The 20,685-nt window shown below is 38.7% G+C and overlaps 4 protein-coding genes across 4 annotated transcripts; 3 read left to right on the forward strand and 1 right to left on the reverse strand.

Moving 5' to 3' along the window:
- The first annotated feature begins 252 nt into the window (after window positions 1-252).
- Window positions 253-1,628, forward strand: LOC145225144 (uncharacterized). Its single transcript, XM_080091793.1, has 3 exons — window positions 253-456; window positions 801-939; window positions 1,370-1,628. The coding sequence occupies exons 1-3, from the start codon at window positions 381-383 to the stop codon at window positions 1,560-1,562; spliced, it is 408 nt and encodes a 135-aa protein (XP_079947919.1). The 5' UTR covers window positions 253-380; the 3' UTR covers window positions 1,563-1,628.
- Window positions 1,629-3,199: 1,571 nt separating this feature from the next.
- LOC145225124 (uncharacterized) lies at window positions 3,200-5,087 on the forward strand. The gene is made up of 3 exons (XM_080091773.1): window positions 3,200-3,407; window positions 3,844-3,982; window positions 4,564-5,087. Exons 1-3 carry the CDS (start codon window positions 3,239-3,241, stop codon window positions 4,748-4,750), a joined length of 495 nt encoding a protein of 164 aa, XP_079947899.1. The 5' UTR covers window positions 3,200-3,238; the 3' UTR covers window positions 4,751-5,087.
- On the reverse strand, window positions 5,053-7,496 carry LOC145223647 (uncharacterized). Its single transcript, XM_080090048.1, has 2 exons — window positions 5,385-7,496; window positions 5,053-5,079 (listed from the first exon to the last, which is right to left on the reverse strand). The coding sequence occupies exons 1-2, from the start codon at window positions 7,494-7,496 to the stop codon at window positions 5,053-5,055; spliced, it is 2,139 nt and encodes a 712-aa protein (XP_079946174.1).
- Window positions 7,497-10,218: 2,722 nt separating this feature from the next.
- On the forward strand, window positions 10,219-19,542 carry LOC145225121 (WD repeat-containing protein 7-like). Its single transcript, XM_080091770.1, has 6 exons — window positions 10,219-12,231; window positions 12,438-12,953; window positions 13,374-13,598; window positions 16,355-16,473; window positions 16,984-17,248; window positions 17,710-19,542. Exons 1-6 carry the CDS (start codon window positions 10,264-10,266, stop codon window positions 18,811-18,813), a joined length of 4,197 nt encoding a protein of 1,398 aa, XP_079947896.1. The 5' UTR covers window positions 10,219-10,263; the 3' UTR covers window positions 18,814-19,542.
- Window positions 19,543-20,685: the final 1,143 nt, after the last annotated feature.

Here is a 20,685-nt window from a genome sequence, read left to right on the forward strand (position 1 = left end):
GGGACTATATACTCTAGGTGTAACAGGTTTTAGCGTGGAATTTATATAAATGACTGGTAACTTATATGAAAATAACTGATCTTTTTGGTGCAGTGTTGAATTCAATTTTGTTCAATTGATCCGAATTGTGGCAACGTTTTCACTTTGCCGATAATATTTTTGATACAAATAACTTTTATTTCCCCACACATTTTTTTTTCAAGTTAGTTTGTAACAATCCAAATCAACTATTTTCTTCAGATTTTTTTTGCAGTGGGATTGCAGACATATCAGTTCATCAGAGAGAAAAATGAATCACTTTGTTGGAGTTGCACTTTTTGCTTTTTACTTCTTTGCAATTGGTGAAGGTTTGCAATGTAAGAAGGGCAACAAGAGTCCTTATGTTGACACAGGCCGATGTCACGTGTCCGTATGCTTGCATCATCACAGATTATCACCTGTCCTTCAACGTTGCAGGTATAGCTCTGTTTTGTGCGTCTGTTTTAAACTACAGACGAAACGAGTCAACAGCAAACCGGTTAATCGCATATTGCTTAATATTGAAATTTCTCAGACAAAAATTTTAAACTTAAAAATTGATTTGTAGATCATATGACTCTATTTGCAATGTTAAAGGTTTATGACACTGTTATGTATGTATGTTCAATTTTAAACACAATCATAGTTGTCTCTTTGATTAAATTTAGGTTGCATTACGAACAAACTGATACAAAAAATATTTTACAAAATAGGACTTTAGTCGTTATACAAGTAAACAGTCTTGTGTCAACAATCAATAATGACCTGTGTTTTATTCTCAGGACCTCAAATCAGCTACAACCAATCATCTGGTGGATGTGCTGACGAAGCGATGTGTGCCGATCCTGACCAGAAATGCGTAAAAGTTCACAACATCAAGTTTATACCGATGGGTGACCGCAAATTTCCAATTACTTTCACGTAAGTTAAGGCTTTTTTATGCAGTTTTCAATTAAACAATTACTGCAGTGGATGAAAATTGATTTAAGTCAGAGAGAACATCCCTTATAAGGAGGTATTTGATTTCGTTAGATTGACTTTTTTGTAGCAATGATGTGGGTCTCTCAAAACAGCAGTTCGGAAAATTTAACTTTCAAAGGACATGGGGCCCCACAGACTGTACTAAGACAAAAAAAAATAACAATTTAGACCAATATTCTAACTTACATGCGAATGTACAAAACACAACCTTGGCAAAATATGTGACCAAAGAACATCCAAAAGACTCCGTGTTAGGCTAGCCGCTAGAAGGATATCTTAGTTACAGGTCACTGTTTAATACAAAAAAAAACCTTATTGGCTACAATTTACATTGTAATAAGAATACTTACTTATGGTTTGCTTTTCACAGAGATTGCCGCAGTCACTGTTGCTTCACTGATCTCTGTAACAAACCTGGACCACAAGATGGAATTCCCAGTGTTATGCCGCTGGGTTTGGACGAATCAGATGTAGAACCACATGAAAGTCAAAACCCGAACTGGGCTTCCAAGTTCGGTAAACCTCTAACCAGGCCAACAAAAGAACCTGAGGATATTTATTAGATGATGATTCGATGTGAAATGTGAAGTATAACAGGAACTAAATTTTACTCTGATTGTCTTACATCCTCTATTTACCGTTTATATCACATTTTGTAAATAAAACTGTATTGTCATACTGTCGTTGTTTTATCACATTCTAAGACCTTAATAAATTAATGTTAATTAATGCTTAACTTTCGCTGAACGCTATGTGTGTTAAAATGGCGGAAACACGATATCGAAAGGAGACATTGCTGTAGCTTACAATAGAGAAGAAAATCTGTAATTTAGGCCAAGTTTGTAGGATATGTAAATTCTCCACCACTCAATTATATCAAGTCCTTTGATATAGCTACTAATAAGAACTCACAACAAAGTTTGCTAAATACCGATAGGTGGCGTAAAGTGCAAAGTTATTTAAATTGACAGTGAGTCCGGGATAGTGTTAAGAACAAAGTTTTTAAGTCTTACAGATTTGATTAAGTGTTAAATAACTCACCCAAAAAGTTATTTTTCGAGTTTTTCTATAAAAGAACCAGTCCACACGCAGGTTTAGTTCAGCGGATAAGTTGTATTTCGCCTGTTAAAAGAAATCAAAGCGATTCGATTGCATGAGATCTGCAATAATAACAAAACCTGAATTAGCTGGAAAACGTTTTTATTTCTTTAAATTAAGGGTTTTTGACCTGCGGGGTGCACCTCTGGAAGTCGTTCGCCATTTTGCGATTAATTTTTCATTTTTGATTCTTTCTTTTTGTCCAAAGCCAAACTTTAATTTAGTTATTGCAAAAAAACGATGGAAGATTTTGGAAGGGTCGTCAGTAGTTATGTTGAGTTGTTAAAATGGGTCACTGGATAAAAATGGCCAAAAACCACCGCTCTATGTCAAACAAACATTAAAGTTGAGGGTCCACATCGACACAAGGCGACCTGCTGCCAAAACGTAACCTTTTTAATTAAACAAGTCTGGCAATAACACTTTTTTAATAAATATATATGTCTGCGATGGAATTGATGCAATGTTATGGAACAATGAAAAAGCAAACTTTCTGTCAGACTATTTGGCAAAAACAGTTTAAAAAGGTTCGCAGACAGTGTCGCAAACAACGAACGATGCCAAACGACGAATTTCGTGTGCAAGGCACAAGATTCCAGTTTTGCACACGAACCGCGCGGCTTGAGACAAAAATACAAAAGAAACCGCAAAAAACGGTAGCTGGTATAAAACCACAGGTTCGGTTCAAGTCTTCAGCAGATGTTCAGTGGTCAACTTGCTCATAATGGAAATAAGCATAAAAAATCAAGAAGTTCTTGGTTGTCTGACAATAATGGAAATCTTTATAATAAAACTCGTATTTGCCTGCACAAATTTGCACGTTTAATATCTAATTAACTTAATTGGAAGATGTTTTTTTCTGAAAACCGCCTCTGGTGTTAATTCAAGCTCTTTCTTATCTGTTGCCAAAACTTTTTTAGCAGGTCATTTCATAGTTGCACTGAGATATCTTTAATATTGAGTACAGTGCAGCTTTTTGTTAATTCGAAATCTGCCAAACGTTTACAATATTAAAAAAAAAAGTTTAATATTTGTAAAGAAAACTTTGTCCTCAAAATGCTTAGATGTTTTTTACAAACAAGTACTATTTTTTACCAGAAACTTTTCCTGAAGTTGTTTTGATAACAGTTAAAATATAGAAATGGATAGCTTTATCGCGATTGCACTGTTTGCTATTTGCTTTTTGGGAACCGCACAAGGTTTGGTATGCAAAATGGGAACCAAGGAGCCGCAGTTCGACGGGCAGTATTTCGCTACATGCCCTTATGCCTGCATCAAGACCGACTATCACGAATCGTACAAAATGGCAGGTATAGCCGTGTTTTGTGCAAGTTATTTTTATGTCACATATTTGCACCGTGTTGTTTCGTGAAAGCTAGGAATGCCAAAACCATGAGGATATAACGCATTGCATTCGTAGCCTGAGGCCATAAAGCGGCTTTCTTTTAAGGAGTGGCTTAGGATGTAGGCCTAATGTATATCTGTTTGGGTCAAACGTTTCTTAAATGCCTAAACATTATTTTCTCAATATAGTCACTTTAAAATTAAACTAATAGTTTCCTACATTTAGAGTTTCAAACTTATCTTTAAAGTGGCCCCACTTTTTGAACAACCAAGTTACATTTAAAATCATGCAAAAAAATATGTTTTTACATGTAAAGATCATTTCGAGACTACGGTCGTAATTCATCACAAAAATGTATTTTGAAGTGGTCGTTATTTTCAAATTTCACTTGATCTATGCAGGACCTCGACTGAGCTACAACGTTTCGACTGGTGGTTGTGCCGACGAAGCAAAATGTGCTAACACCGACCCGATATGTGCTGACCTTTACAACACCAAGATCTTTTATCTTTACAAACGGATATTTTCAATAACATACACGTAAGTTCGGGTAAAATCAATTTACTTTTCACCATGGCCGATGCAGCCTACAGCCTTGAGCCATTTTAACAAACACTTGACTTAGCTTTGGAATATCCATGTACGGACAAAACCGAGCAAAATTGCCATCGAGCTGCTGTTTATGTCACAGCTTTTATTGTGGCACTGTCTTTTTGTCATTTGGAACTTTGTTGGTATAATGTGATCAATTTATCATCATCTAAATGTCCCTTGTTAGCCGCAGAATGGCACAAATACCACTAAAAATATATGTAATTTCTTCCAATTTTCCTGTAAAATGGGCACCAAATATTATGTTTGCACCCGTATGCCTTATCAAAAATTTTTTGGATAACAATATTACATACTATTTACGGACTCAAAAAAGTATTTTTTATCAAAAACTCAACCTTTTGATGATAAAAATTGCGGCCTGAACAAACGGATTGTTCAAACGTGTCGCTTTTTACGTCCAGTTGGTCCATTATTTTCATATATCTGTTTGTATATTACGTATTCTATACACAAGTTCCCTGGCAGTTGATATGTTTTTAATTAAATCTTGCATTAATATCATACAGAAATTGCCGTAGTCAATGTTGCTTCACTGATTTGTGTAATGCACCTGGACCAGAAGACAACATTCACGTTGATAAGCAGGCCGTTCTGAATGAAACCGATGTACAACCGGAAGCAAACACAAACTGGGTTTCAAACTTTTTGAAACCTCTGGCTAGACCCACAAAACGGCCCAAACAGATTAATTAGATCATGATTTGATAAAGAAAGTCAATTATACTCGGAAATGCATACTAAAATTGATTTAATATTTACATCGATTGTTAATAGTCACGCCCTGCAAAAATGTGCAGTGTAATTGATTTGTCACCGTTTAAAACGTTAAATCAGTGATTCTCAAACTGTGTGCCGCGGCACCTTAGTGTGCCTTGAGAGATTTCCAAGTGTGCCGCGAAATATTTTCTATTTTAAAGCACAAACATTCCTTGGTGTTTAGGACTTCATGGCGAAATACTGGTGTGCATGACAACGTTTTCAAGCTCATGTTTTTGTTATTGGTAATGTAGAGCATCCTTACCCTACCACAATAAAGTTAAAACTTAAAATTCTTTGAATAAGTTTTGTTATAACAAAGTATTGCTCATCCAGCAGTTTTTATTATAAATAATCGACGTTTCGACGTCCTATACAAGACGCCTTCATCAGGATAATGACGTAACTTGGAGAACAAAATTCTTATAAAGCGACAAAATGCAAAACACACACACAAAAAAATAGCGATAAGAAGATCGCGCGGCTGCAAACTCGCACCACGCAATGATAACACAGCTCAGTGCTGTAAAAGCGCCCGATAATTTATCGGCATTAGAACATCTGTTTTAACGTTCATTGTGTTGGCGCGTGAATGGATGTTCCAAGACTCTAGGAAACTGCGCTTGTGGTAATCAGTTTCCTTCACCAACACCTGTGCAGCAGAAAAATTAATGCTGTGGTGGTGAGTAGTTGCATGGTTTGCCAACGCTGATTTCTTGGCATCATTCTTGCCCACATCCCTTTCGTGCTCCTTCCGGCGCGTATTAAGACTTCTGCCCGTTTCACCGATGTAAATTTCGTCACAATCTCCGCACGGTATAGCATAAACCACACCCCTTGTCGCAGTAGCATCTAGCGGGTCTTTTGGGTGCGACAGAATCTGACGTAGGGTGTTTGCTGGTTTGACCCCAACCGATACACCGAAATCGGTCAACATACGACGGATTATATCTGTCAACCCTGGTATATAGGGTAAGGTGACGAAGGCACGTTCTTTGCACTGGATCTGTTTCCGTGAAACCTTCTTATTATCACGGAGAATCCAGTTCGGGTAGCCATTTAACCGCAAGGCCTGATTTACCCTGTGCAACTCCGATTGGAGCAGTGCAGGGTCTGTCGTCAAGCGAACGGCCTGGTCTTTAAGCGCTTTGACAACAGCCCTTTTTTGGTATAATGGATGATGGGATTTAAAGTGTAAATAGCGCGTGGTACTGGTCGGCTTGTGGTACACACGCGTGGAAAGTTTACCATCCGCCGCTTTCAAAATTTCCACATCTAGAAACGGAAGACTGTTGTTACTTTCCAATTCCATAGTGAATGTAATTCCTCGTTGCACATTGTTCAAATGTCGCAGAAACTCTGTTACCCGGTGTTTATGAATGATACAGAATGTATCATCTACATACCGTCGCCAAAACCGTGGTGGTGTGGTAAAAGTTTGCAAGGCACGTTCCTCCACAGACTCCATGACCATGTTGGCAACGGCCACTGACACAGGAGAGCCCATGGCCGTGCCATACATTTGCTTGTAAAAGGAACCTCTGAATCTGAAGTATGTTTGTTCCAAACAAATCTCAAGCCCCCTATGTATATCTTCATGAGTCCATGTGGTCCTGTCTTTAAGGCTGTAATCATCGAGTAAACGCGACTCCGTTATCTCCAATGCTAGATCGATTGGTACGTTGGTAAACAACGAAGTAACATCAAATGAAACCAACGTTTCGTCTTCACACAATGATTGTTGCGCATTCAAATCTTTCACAAACTCTGCAGAATTTCGGACGGTAAATTCCGTGTTTCCGACCAACGGTGCTAAAAGTCGCGCTAAATATTTGGCTAGGTTGTAAGTGGGGCTTCCAATAAACGACACAATTGGACGTAGAGGTACATTCTTCTTGTGGACTTTCGGCAATCCATATAACCTTGGAGCAGAACCATCGGTGCTGTGCAGGTGGTGAAACATCGCATCGGAGATGCATTTCTTCTCCTTGTGCAAAGCACTAACAAACTTGTTAAGAACTAGTTCCGTTCTTCGGGTCGGGTCACGTGGCAGTTTCTTGTACGTGCTTGAGTCGTGCAAAAGCTCTTGAATTTTGTCGTCATAAACCTTGCGGTCCAAAATAACAGTACTATTACCTTTGTCAGCGGGTAGAATAGTAATGTCGTCATTGGCTTTGAGATCTGTGACTGCACGACGCTCGGATGTCGTAAGATTACAAGTATTGCCCCTGTGACTTTTAATACAATTGACGAGCTTGCTTTGTATTAAAGTTTTAACATGCATCGGCAAAGAATATATACCCTTCTCAACACAGGCCAACATACTTGCCTTCGGAACTGTTTTTGGTGCAACTGCAAAGTTGGTTCCTAGTTGCAGAACCTTTAGCTCCACTTCATTCGGCTGATAGCTGGACAGATTAACGACCCAATTTTTCTTTTGAAGCATTCCGGTTGCATTTGTGGCTTCCTTGCGTTTTGGGGCAATCGAACATAGGTGACGTTCCGTGTTAATCTTGAGTTGATGTTGAAGGGCTTCGTTACCCGATTTAACATACAGTTCAAAGCGACACATGTGATGGTGTGATAGAATTGCGGCTAATCTGCGCAAAAGCTCTTCTGAGAGCTGAGAGCATTCCCTTATCCGGTGGTGAGAGAGGCCTATACGCAGTCGAATGAAGGCCATTCCGCATTTCTTCTGCTGCACAGGTGTTGGTGAAGGAAACTGATTACCACAAGCGCAGTTTCCTAGAGTCTTGGAACATCCATTCACGCGCCAACACAATGAACGTTAAAACAGATGTTCTAATGCCGATAAATTATCGGGCGCTTTTACAGCACTGAGCTGTGTTATCATTGCGTGGTGCGAGTTTGCAGCCGCGCGATCTTCTTATCGCTATTTTTTTGTGTGTGTGTTTTGCATTTTGTCGCTTTATAAGAATTTTGTTCTCCAAGTTACGTCATTATCCTGATGAAGGCGTCTTGTATAGGACGTCGAAACGTCGATTATTTATAATAAAAACTGCTGGATGAGCAATACTTTGTTATACAGTATGCCTGGCAGCAATAGCCTATTTCAAGTTTTGTTATGTTTACCTGCGTGTGCCGCCGAAGGAAATATTAGTTCTTTAATGCCCCGCATGCTTAAAAAGTTTGAGAACCACTGCGTTAAATAAATGTACATACATCTTGGGTCTTTGTGTGTAAAACTTTCAGTGGTAGGATATCAAAAAGCGGATACAAAGTAGCCTACATACAGTAGCTTAGCCTACATTGCAGAAAAACGATACGTGTAAATAAAGTTGGACAAAAAGTTTGTACTAAATAAGAGCGAGTTGTAATGTCCGAAAGCATTTTGTCCACAGATAGGTTTTTGCAAACTATATATGAAACATAGACTTTGGGTTTTTGCAGATGGGTCCTGTGTTTTTGTGCCATTTTACCATTATGTGTGATGTGTATGTTTGCTGCGTTCATGTGCGCGTGAAAATACCATACGATGTAACAAGCGCGTAAAACATCATAGTTTGATGGAAAAATCGTGCAATCATTTTTGTTCTTGTTTTGGTAAAATTTGGTGACTATAATTTAGTTAATTGGGTTAGAGCAGGGGTGCACAACCTGCGGCCGAGTAGACGATTTTGTGCGGCCGTGAACATGTTTATTAAAATATATGCACTGGCGGCCGTGACGTAAAAACCTCTTTTGCTAAATATTTTGACTTTCAAACTGCATTAAATAGATTTTGTAAGACTGTAAAGAATATTACCAGCCTAGTGACCCTGTGCATCACACTTTATATACGCCTGTTGTGTGCAAACAATGTAAATAAACAGTCACCTCTTGCGTCACAATATAGATTATGACGTCATGGTTGTGCACCCATGTGTTAGAGAAAGGCGTCTTGTGTGTTTTCTCAGGGAAACACGAAAAAACAAGACAGGTGATCAGGCGATTTTCGATAGTGAATTACTGCATACTCCGACGACTGTACTTCCCATAATTTGGGGAGCAGTGCGACGTATATGTATGTGTACTATAATAGACCTTGCTTGCAGTTCCATTCAGACCATTCCAGCGAAACTCTTGTATTAAAAGTTGGTAGGCTGAATATGCGAATAATTAGAATCGTCTTATTCTGATGATATTTTGTCAAATGTGTAATCAATTATAGATATTACATATATACTGACATTTTCAACAATAAAGCAAGCACTGGTCTAAAAGCCGACACTGTTTTCAGATTTAAAAGTAAATTCTTCCATTTTTTTCGTTGCATTTTATTTCATGGTTTGTTAATTCTTGCTGGTAAATTCTGTTTTGTATCATCGGACGTACACAAAATGGATGATGGATCGAAATTGATCAGTAAAAAAGTCATATGTCCATTAGTCCGCTGGTGGTTTACTGTTTGTTTTTCGTTTGTTTGTTTTATTTCGTTTTTTGTTGGCATACTATGCTATTATTCTACGAAAGTTTTATTAACTTTAGTTTCTCATAAAAGAAAAACGCTATGTGACAAAATTTAAATGCAAACCAACTTCTATACTTCTCATGTAATTTGCAAAAAACTTGTGTGTTGTGCTGCACTGCTGGGCCTGCTGTTGCTGCACCTAATTTTTAAGGAAAGGGTTGTTTTAAGTCCTGATAATATACAATACTAATTACACATGGAAGAGAGACAACTAACATTATTGCAGTGATGTCAATTGGCAGAATGTCAGATAGGGTTCTGACACATTTTTGGTTTGCTTTTACATTGAAGTTGCATTGGATATATATAAACATGTTGCTCAATTAAATGAAAAGCTTGTACTTTTTTACTTTACAGATTTTCACAGAGTATTGTGAACTTATTCTGTTTGTTTTATTGGACACTTATTGTTTAATACTAGGGTTCCTCTATTTCTCGACTTCTTCGTTTCTCGAGAGTCTCGAAATTTTTATTTAAGCGGATTTTGTAACAAAAACAAACAAAAAAAATTCCGATTGTACGTTTATTCGCTTCTAGTAGCGATCGCAAGTAGTGATTCGCTAGCAAATCAGCCAAAAACGAAGCGACTGTTATAGATCTTACGCAACCAGGCGTGACTTCTGCCTGGGAAAGGTGAAAGTTTAGCGGCAACGCACGTTAAAAATCGCTGTTTCGGAAGCAAAATAAGAAAGTTATGTGCCCAGTCCGCTCTAGAGGCGAGTTGAAGCGAAAAATACACGTAATAAGAGGTGTCGCATTTACTTTTTGTTTAAGATACATGACATAATTTTTCTCGAGAAATTTTTATTTATTTCTCGAGAATCGAGACTTGATTTTTTTGAGAGGGAAATCTATTTCATACCATTGTGTCATTAAAATCATTTACTTTGTCACTCAAATAATACATTTACAGTTAATTTGTTATTATGGGTTTTTGGTAACAGATTGTTATTTTTTCAGAGATGTGTTTGTATGTAGCATGACAAATAGCCTGGTTGTCCCACTTGTTTTGTGGGGTAACAAGCCCCCAACACACAGAGTATGCTCAATTCTTGTCACCCCTGATCTCCAGCATATTGTCACGGGCTGTAGAGATGGCCAACTTTGCATCTGGAAATACAACGACAAGGGAATTATCCCAAAATCAATGCTATTTGGCCACACAAGCTCAGTTGTCAGTATCACAAGTGTGCCAAATGGAACAGGAGGATCATGGAAGAAACAACACATTGCGAGTGCTTCTGAAAGTGGGGAAATTTGCTTGTGGGAACTTGTAGATGGGCGTTGTTTGGAACAAAGCAAACTTCCAGGAAGCCCAATATCAATTATCGGTTACAACTTTGTGCTAAACAACGAGCCTCAACAATGCTTGATGTGCTTTGGGCAATTTGCTGAAATTTTGATCTTGAGTGCATCCACCCTGACTGTTTTATTGTCATTGGCATCCAGAATTTTTCCTGACTGGTTAGGATGTGCCTGCATTGTACCATGCATTCGGTCAGCTGAGCCCTGCAATATTATTGGATTAACTGTGGCAGGAATGCTGAAGGTTTGGAGAATACATAAGTCTTGCTCACAGCAAATATTGTTTGAAGAGGAATCAAAACAATTAACTCAGTTTAATGCCCAGTCGATAAAAGTGCACGACAACAACAATAAGTTGTTACTACTTGTGTGTACAAATCAATGGCAGGTTTGTGACATTGGTGACTATTCTGCGTTGTGTAGTGTCCAGGCGAAATCTGGGCACCCTTGGGTGGATGGAGACTTTTTAACGAGTGACAATGTTGCAGTTTGGACCAGAAGCGGTGAAGTCTTTATTTATAGGCTGCCATTCAGCGCTGCAAGTCAGGAGGTTTATCGGTCAAGATTAAAAGATGCAAATGTGTTTCATGCCGAGGTTTTGCATTCTATATCACTCCTAAAAATGGAAAAGTTTTTATTGCCCCCTGCAATTCGAATACACCAATCATCATTTGATGGCAAACTGTATCTTGCTGCAGGAAATTGTGGTGGCACAATTGCAATGACAGAGCTAGATTCAACTACGTTTTTATCAGGACAGGTCCATGAAGCTAGTTTAGTATCACTGTGGAACCAACTTGACCATAAACCAGTTGGTATAATGGACCATCTTAGCCACAACTCCAAGGAGCCAATGAACATAACTGCCACCCTTTTTATTGTGCAATACTGTTACTTATGTTGTGGACGAGAAGATGGTTCCATTGTGATTGTTCCAGCAGCACAAGCTTGTAAAGTCCATCTGTTGCAAGATGACGGATCAAGCCGCAGGATTGCACCTGCCCATAGAACTCTAAGGGGCCATCGGGACCGTGTAACATGTCTTTTATACCCCCACCAAGAGGCACCAAACCGTTACAGTGCAGAATGTATGGTGTCTGGTGGCGCTGATTTTTCTGTCGTTGTTTGGGATATAAGCTCTGGTACTGTAATGCACTCCTTTCATGTTCATGGTGGTGATATATCTCAATTAATCATTCCGCCTGACGGATGCAATCAACGAGTAAAACAAGCAATTTGTTCTGTCGGCAGTGACAATTCAGTAGCTTTGCTAAGTTTAAGAGACAGAAAGTGTGTTCTTCTGGCATCTCGGCACCCGTCACCTATCGTTGGCATCCGCTGGAGACCTGAAGATGATTTTCTTATTATCTCCTGTGCTGATTCCACTGTGTTTGTTTGGCAAATGGAAACAGGACATTTGGATCGTTTCGAGAGTGGTGCAGTAGCCATGGATATTTTAGCTGCTTGTGATGAAATAGAGCAGGAAAGATCAAATCATATGATGCAGAATCATGTGAATTTGTCACATGCGCTAAAATCACGAAGCTTAATGGCATTCAAGATGGTTGCACAACAAGGTTTAAGAAGCCTCATTGATGGATTGAATGAAGAGAAAGTTATAGATGGCAACATTGAAAGCCAGGTTGGTTAAATGTGAACAACATAATTAACAGATTCTAAGTGACCATAAACCCAAAACTTGTAGTCAACTATTAACTAGTCATTTCATATCAAAAAAGTTATATGTTTTTTAGTGATTATTCCCTTGAAATGTGAGTATATAGAAGTAAATGTTCTACTTTATATTTATACTTTATAGTTCTACTTTATATTTATACATTTTTACAGGGCTCCAACAAGACATACCAGGCTATGATTGTGTCATCTCTTAAAGCCAGTCCAATACATGACACCGACTCTCATGTCGTTTTCATAAATACTGAAGCCCTAATTGCACGGCTTCTCGTGGAGCATTCAGCAACAACCAAAAAAATGTTGGCTTCCAGCCGTGGAAACTCCAACACTGGGCCTGCCAATACTGGAAGACGAGTTCTCAACAGCTTTCTTCAGCAAGTTAAAAGCCAATTTCTGGATGAAGGCAGTGATACCTCGAGTCAACCTGAACTCCGTGTGACAACAACTAAAAAAGGAAAGAAATCCGCAACTTTGCTGGACATTGACTCAGCAAAAGACATTGCTCATGTGATCGTGTCATGCATTCATGGGTGGGGTCTTGATGATAAGTTAGACAGACTGTGTCGAGAAACTCTGGGTCTTACGATGCCAAAAGCTCCTGTTTGTTTTGGTTTGCTGTCTCAAGATGGCCACATGGCTCTTCAGTTTCCAAGAGCACCGATTAAGCAGGTTTGTAGCATTTATTGGTCCTCTTCCTAATGAGGACACAAAGTTTTGTATTTTGTTTTCTTATCTAAGTCTGTTTCCACATTTTTGTCAAACAACGGTGGTTTGAACTTTTTAAGTTTGCACACATTTTAGATAGGTATCAGAAGTTTGTTTATATGTATGGTGAAGTACAACCTTTGAACTTCAAGTTTTTCGTACTTTGTCATACAATCACCCAACATTCACATTTTAAACAACATTGAAGTTTTTTGATGTTAAATAGGTACAAATTTTGGCCTTTTAACGAAATATACTTATCGACTATCTCTCTACTAACTACCAATAATCCATATTGTATTGACCTTAAAAATCCATAACTATCTTTCTCTAGTCTCAGTAAGTGTACTAAAGAAATAAATATCTTAACCTTACAATTTGCAGGACTGTGAACCAAAGAATTGCGCCACCCACTGGCAGATTTCATCTTGTCTTACAACTCAACTCCTGATGTCGATTATTAGCATTGCCAACACTGTAATGGAACTTCCAGATGCATGTTTTAAGAAAAATCTTAAAAAAGTAAAGCATGTACACAACGAAAACACAGATTCCACATCTGAGGATCAATATCAATATGAGCACTCTGATTTAGTTGATCAGTCACAGGTACCTTGATTTATCATTTTCATTACAATTATAAGTTTTGCATTTATTTTTTTTATTTTTGGTTTATTTATTTTGTGTCACATTTTAAAGTATTTTTTTGAGACTTTTAATCTGAAATATGCATTACCACAGAAAAGACAGTTGCTTCAGAAAGCTATCTTTGAACAAACTTTGATTGGATTTTATTGACTTCTCAGAATATGCAGAAAATTTTACCTGCCAAAAAAAATCATTTAAAATCGTCTTGCATTATTCAATTTGTTCCAATAGCCACTAAGTATACTATTGCTTAATTTTCTTATACGACATGCTGTTTGATAATCCGTTTAATTGCATGCTAAACATCACGTTCTAATTAACAACATCAATAAGGATTGATTTTACACTACTGGGACCAGTGTACTTTGGTATCATAAATGAACTTTATTATGGGTCCCCTTCATAGAATATTATTAATACATGAATAAAAACATATTGTTTTTGTCCGTATTTTTTTTTTTCTTTTTTCTGTCTAACGCTGGTTTGTGAGACGCGTTTGATCAAGAAAGAGTGCTTTAAATTTATTAAAATTTGGACAGATGTTACATATTAATCCAAATTTGATCCTCCTGAAGTTTGACCCCGAATGACCCAGTGGTTCACCCGCAGGCCCCCAAAACGTAAAATTTTTTAACAGCTGTACTGACTAAAGTGCATCATGTAGGAGTTATGTGCTCTGTTGGTTGGTGCCATGTGAGGATTTCTAAATAATTTTCTTACTTTCAACAGGATTTACCCATTTTTACCCCTTAAACCCAAAAATATTCGTTTCTATCTAACGCTGGTTTGTCAAAAGCGTTTGGTCAAGAAAGAGTGCTTTAAATTTCTTCAAATGTACACAGATGTTAGCTATTGTTTAACACCTGATCCTCCAAAAGTTTGACCCCAAATGACCCAGCGGTTCACCCATAAGCCCCCAAAATGTAAAAGTTTTAACGCTGGTTTTTATCGCTTATGTGGTAAAGAAGGAGTGATTCAAATTTGGACATATGTTAGTTATCAATCTGAACTTGATCCTCTAGAACAGGGGTTCTTAACCTGGGGTGCACGCACCCCCAAGGGGTGCGAGAACTGTTCCTAGGGGGTGCGGGGATGCTGACCCATTAAGGTTGGTTAGGTCTATTCTATTTAAGCAATTACAGAAGGGGGAGCCAAAATTGGTTAGTGATTTGAAAGGGGTGCGAAAATTGGTTGGTGATTTGAAAGGGGTGCAGCAAGGAAAAAAGGTTAAGAACCACTGCTCTAGAAGTTTGACCCCGAATGACCCAGCGGTTCACCCACAGGCCCCCGAAACGTAAATGTGTCTAACGCTCGTTTGGTCAAGAAAGACACTGTAGGCAGAAGTCCCAAGAGAGTAACTCACTGGTTTACGATAGCGGGAGGGCTCAGCTTGACGTCAGACAGACGTTTCACGAGACAGCGTTTCAGTGATCAGAAATCAGCTGTTTTGCACAGCAATGCTATGTCGTTTTATTCAGTTATCACTCACATTTTTGGTTTTGGCGAAGGTTTTACACCTATGACGTGATTTAAACCTAATAACCGTGCTTCGGTTTTGTATATGTAAAGAAAAACTTTGTTAATAAAAGTTAAGATGAAAAAATTAACTTGACTTTTTTGCCAAATAAATGTTTTTTTAAATGCTCGTTGTCAGGGTGGCCGCCGCATGATCACGGGTTACTTAAGGTCAACTAGTAGGTATTACAAACACTGTTCAGAACTTTCTTTCATCATAAGGTAGCATTTTTTGTTGACAATCAATTTAGGAGTCAATGCTCAAGGCAATGTAAAAATTAGGCTTAACGGTATTGTTGAACACTCAGGACGGCGTGCTATTGAAAACGGTGTCAAAAGGTCAAACAGTTGTTTGGCGTGTGCGCCTTGAGAGGTTACTACAGGTCAATGGTACTCGTTTTGCGAAACAAAGTTAAATGACAAACAATTTGTTATGTATACACTTGTAGCAAATTGCTTTTTAATTAAAAGTGTCTGTAACACAACTGTTACAGCTTTCTAAAAAAATTGTGTTCAAAACCCGACCTTGGACGACAATATCTGGGTCAAAGCAAGAGATTGAATTAAAGTATTTGTTACGTTTTTTTAATGTTTTTGTAATTATATGACAATAATAGTGCAAAAAGAATACGAACATTTTTTTTTATTGTTGGGTTAATGCTTTCTAAAAATTTGTCCTTAAGAATCTAAAAATCACCGCAACATTTGTTTACTGTCAATCCGCACAAACGTGCGTGTGGGGACCCAAAAACAATCATATGTGTAGATCATTACAAAAACAATCATATGTGTAGATCAAATGATGTGTATAGTAAATTGGTAAATATCATATAGAATATATAAAATGGAAGTATATCAGAAAGCCACTCTTCTAGTTTATTGAATTGAGTTTTGTTTTCCTCCAGCAAGATTGTTTCATAACATTAAATCATTATTTCTTGCTGTGTCACCAGCAGATTCGTCATCATGGTTTTGTTGATATTTGATCCAATCTTTCAAGTACATTTTTTATGTACTTATGTTTTGTATTTTTTTTTTCAATACAGCTACTGTTTGCCCTCGTTTTCAAATTGATCTATAATTTGGAAGTTTATAAAATCGCATTTTAAACTAAACCAGTTTAACTTCAAAAAAGTAGCGTATATTTTTAGGAAACAAGCTTTGTATACTGATAATGCAGCACATGCATATTTTATGTTCAGGTCAAACAAGGCTGGTCGTTGCTGGCAACTCTGCATTGTGTTTTGCTTCCTGAAAAAATGGAAGGACAAAAATACAAGCCTCCCAAACTTGAGTTGCTGGCAAGAAGGTGGCAGGATCGGTAAGCTGTTCTGGTAAAATCATACACGAATGACAATATTAAAGTAGTGTTTCTAAAATGGTGCTCCCACGATGTGCTTAAAGTTAATGGCTAATTTTTCCAAGTTACTACACTAAAAAGCAGTGCCTTAGTCCCATAAAACAATGGTTTCAAAATCAAATCTGTTACTGTACAAAACATGGTAGAAAATTTTTAACTTTGAGTCCACCTAATGAAAATTTTCTGACTGTGACAAAAAACTATGTCTGTATGTTTGCCAAAATATCATAACTCCTAATCCAACTCTACAATATTAAAAGACGATTGTGACTTCTTGTTAAAAAATTAGAATCCAACTTTGACTCCACAGCCTTGTTTAAATGTACTTGTATATTTAGTCATCTTCAGTCTGTGTGTCCTTTGAGAATATTTATAGGACACTTTATTCTGTAATATCAAAAGTAACAAATTTGAAACGGGCCAAGCACCACTTTATTAACTTGTATTTCATAAATTCAATTATTCTTATAGTTGCCTGGAACTTCGGGAAGCAGCTCAGGCTCTTATGTTAGCTGAACTGCGTCAGATGGGTCACGAGGGGCGCCGAAGAGTCGTCGAAACCTGGTCGCATCATGTGCCCGATTACATCAACCATCCAGCTGTCTCGGCCGAGTCCTTTGATTCGCCTGCGTCTCACATCGCTGCGGATGACGTCGGTGACCGCTCAAGCATAGCGAGTGACGAGCTTGCTGCAGCGCCCTTGGTGTCTTTGTCCAACACAAAACTTTCTTATGAGGTATTGTTATGCATTGTCGATGGTCTACATGAAGGCTTTAGGGCTACTCCCAGTTATGAGTTTATGTTCATATTTGCTGGTCATTGGTCAAACTGGCGATCCCCTACTACGAAGCCGACATGTGCTTTGAGCAGGTTTTTTTTAAGGTTTGGTTTGGGTGACCGCAAGTGTTTCATTTAAATACCAAAAAATAGCCATATTTGCAAAAAAATAGCCATAAGTCAAAATTTTGGGAAACCGCTGGAGAAATTTGGTAACCGGCTGATTTGGTATTATGCCTGGCGTACTTTGATAACCAACTAGAACTGCTAATTGGTAGAAGTACGGCGGCCAAAAGTTGCCTGTGTGGTTGGCGTTTCGCAACAATGGGCTAAAATTACCACCGATTTTTTGCTGTTGTTTGTTGTTTCCTACCCAGCAAAGAATAAAAACAAAACTCTAAAAAATCATCTTCTTCACAGGTGCGTCGACGGCACGCAACAGCAATCGTCATACTCGGCGTCATCGGTGCCGAGTTCGGCCAGGAGTTGGAGCCTCGGCGCAGTCAGCGCAGTAACATGGATGTCCCAGACGGATTCGGGTTGGCGGATTACTCGTTGGCCAGACACACTTGCAAAGCCCTTGTCTATCTTCTCCTGCAATCCCCTTCGCCTAAACTACCAGCGCATATTCCTATTAGACGAGCCGCTATTGACCTTCTTGGTCGGGGTTTCACCGTTTGGGAGCCTTATATGGAAGTAACAGCCGTTTTGCTTGGCCTGTTGGAGCTCTGTGAGACATACACCCAACATATTGCTAGCATCCAAAGTGGTTTGCCTCTCTCCTCTGAAGCTGATTCCTGTCGCACGGCTCATCACTCGTTATGCTTAATCGCGACCGCACGGCCTTTAACCTTTATCACGACGATCGCACGGGAAGTAGCACGTCACAATGCAGCTGCCGCGAACCCCCAACATCAGGCCTTGCTCGCTACATCGATCCTGGTTCGAGCGAAACCAGAAATACTGCGCATTGTGGATCTTCTTGCTGACAAAATGATGACCGACGTCAACAACGTGCTTGTAGAAGTGGTTGACATAGTTCTTTTCTGCATTGACGTGTCGGTGCTTCGAGCTTCGTACGGGCTTTTAGAAGCAGTCCCGGCGCTTGCGAAGTTCCACACAGTGTCATATGACAATAAATCACGGCGTGTGGCTGTAGCGGCCGGTAACGGCGCTATAGTGCTGTACGACACGCGTACTTGTAAACACCAAGTGGTGCAACGACCGAGCACACGCATAACAGCGTTGTGTTTCTCCCCTGACGGCAAGTACCTATGCGTGTACACCGCTTCAGACAATCAACTGAGCTTTTGGATTACGGCTACCAGCCTTTTCGGTATGCTGCAATCCCAGGTAAAGTGCGTTAAGACGATCAACCCGCTGAAAACCCCACAGCACGGCAGGGGGCAGCACAACGGCGGTATGTTACATTCCAAGTTAAATGTGGCTAAACTGGTATGGGTAAACAACCGTGTTGTAGTGCTGTTGACTGGCGAAGGCCAAGAGTACAGGTTCCATATCTGAACGACTTCAGATTTTCTTTAATCGTGCTGGTGTTACGAATGCCTCAGCGGTGGATAATTGCTGGCCTTAAAGGCGCGAATGGGTTAGATTTGTAAATATGGTTTTGTCCCCACACCATGTATGTTGAACCACAAGTCTTCAATTTTGCGCTGTTGGATCAAAAACTGTGCAGCTGTAATTCATTGGGCATATTGCAAACGAGCCTAAGAAAAGTGGAATTGTGGGCCGAAATCATAATGTTTGTAAAATTGTAATCTTGGCCTATTTTGCATGTTTTGTTATTTTAATGCCTAATTGCTCGTTGTGAAAAACAAACGCAAAATAATCTGTACAAATACCATTTTCACCAAAAATGGATGATTGTCATGCGATTTCGCCACGCTATCATGAAACTCATTTCTCTACAAAATGAGTTTTAGATCAAATTTTACGAAATCAACTATGCCATGATTCATTAATTCCATTTTTTTGGCGCTAACCCAATCTCGCGCTTAAACAGTTCCGCGCCTATCCTCCATCACACCAGTTGACATTTTTGTCTTTTATGCTTTTGAATAAAGCCTACCGCACGTTTAACACAATTATTAGTTACAACCCTCAATCCCATTTTCTTAGCCACGTCCCCCCACACTTTTTGTTTGCGTGACGTCATTAAGGTATGTTCGGTGTCTCGTGTTTGCGTCATTGTGCAATATTTTCGTGATGAATAAATTCTAAACTTTTTCGGAAGTTAATCACTTCCTTTTTTTCTATTTCCGAATATCTCCCATGGATTTTCCGAATAATTGTAACTCAAAACTCGGGCCCTTTAGCCAGGCGTAAAGGTTTTACCTCAAACTCAACGTTAACTGTATTTGACTAGAAGGATTTTCTGATCGATGATGGCAGGGCTTGTATTGGTATGATTCTTGTTTTCTATTTGCAAGTCTTGTTTTCTATTAGCAAATCGATTTAGGATTAGAGTCTTCACTTTTTCTGACGAAAAGTAGTTTTTTAACTCATAGTCATAACTAACTTTAAGAGCTGCTCTAGACATCAGCGTGAAGTTGGTCGTGTGAAATAACTAATAGTGTGGGGAATGTTCGGGGGAATGCGGCAAGTTGGAGTTAAAAACTGAGATTGGCAGTACAAAATTATGAGTTTTGACGGCTTTCTTATTCTTCTTGGGTGTTTTTATGTTGTCTGCATTTGTATATTGCACACTACTAATGCTGTTGATCAAACATAATTTTTCACAAATATTTCCATCAAACTTTGGGATGGCCTGGTTGGTTTGCGTAAAACGATGACCGCTGGTGCGTATGAACCTTGTACCTAGTTCGGAATTGCCTGCCAGTTGCTGGTTCACACTGATTCATGTAAAATCGTTCTTTTACCAAAGTTATTCATGGAATGGCAGATTATATGCAGGCAGTAAGGAACGCTTGATCCATAACAGACATACGGTAGTTACTTTATCAGGATTCGTCCTGGATTTAAACGCCTGGAAAAAAAGCTTTCAGCTAGTGCATAGACTTTCATTGTGCATTAAATAAAAGGGTCTCCGGATATTGTTGGCCCTTAAACGACCAACAATTTTTTTGCGGACCGGTGGACTTACAAAATCAATCCAACATGGAATTACGACAAAAATATGCAATTTTAAAGAAATATGAAAAATTCAATGTAATGAGAAGTTTGCTGCTGTCTTTAGCACTTTTACGTTTTGCCACCACCCTTACCGCATTCTGACGTACGACATGCTGCAAATTACGGAACGTGAATATTCTTTAAATCAGCTTAAAATTGGATGGTTTATTGTTTAATTAATGGACAAGCCTTCAACATCTTGCATTTTGCAATTGAGATATAAAATTGTAATATATTTGGCGG

Source organism: Phallusia mammillata, chromosome 4 (genome assembly GCF_965637545.1).
Source record: "Phallusia mammillata chromosome 4, kaPhaMamm4.hap1.1, whole genome shotgun sequence".
In the NCBI taxonomy this organism is placed as follows: Eukaryota; Metazoa; Chordata; class Ascidiacea; order Phlebobranchia; family Ascidiidae; genus Phallusia; species Phallusia mammillata.

Coding starts and splice junctions, on each gene's coding strand:
- LOC145225144 (XM_080091793.1), top strand. CDS start 381: ATGTTGACACAGGCCGATGTCACGTGTCCGTATGCTTGCATCATCACA. Junction 457..800: donor CCTGTCCTTCAACGTTGCAG/GTATAGCTCTGT, acceptor TTTTATTCTCAG/GACCTCAAATCAGCTACAAC. Junction 940..1,369: donor AAATTTCCAATTACTTTCAC/GTAAGTTAAGGC, acceptor TGCTTTTCACAG/AGATTGCCGCAGTCACTGTT.
- LOC145225121 (XM_080091770.1), top strand. CDS start 10,264: ATGACAAATAGCCTGGTTGTCCCACTTGTTTTGTGGGGTAACAAGCCC. Junction 12,232..12,437: donor ATGGCAACATTGAAAGCCAG/GTTGGTTAAATG, acceptor ACATTTTTACAG/GGCTCCAACAAGACATACCA. Junction 17,249..17,709: donor ACACAAAACTTTCTTATGAG/GTATTGTTATGC, acceptor TCTTCTTCACAG/GTGCGTCGACGGCACGCAAC.
- LOC145225124 (XM_080091773.1), top strand. CDS start 3,239: ATGGATAGCTTTATCGCGATTGCACTGTTTGCTATTTGCTTTTTGGGA. Junction 3,408..3,843: donor CGAATCGTACAAAATGGCAG/GTATAGCCGTGT, acceptor TGATCTATGCAG/GACCTCGACTGAGCTACAAC. Junction 3,983..4,563: donor ATATTTTCAATAACATACAC/GTAAGTTCGGGT, acceptor AATATCATACAG/AAATTGCCGTAGTCAATGTT.
- LOC145223647 (XM_080090048.1), bottom strand. CDS start 7,496: ATGGCCTTCATTCGACTGCGTATAGGCCTCTCTCACCACCGGATAAGG. Junction 5,080..5,384: donor CACGCGCCAACACAATGAAC/GTTAAAACAGAT, acceptor TTATTGTGGTAG/GGTAAGGATGCTCTACATTA.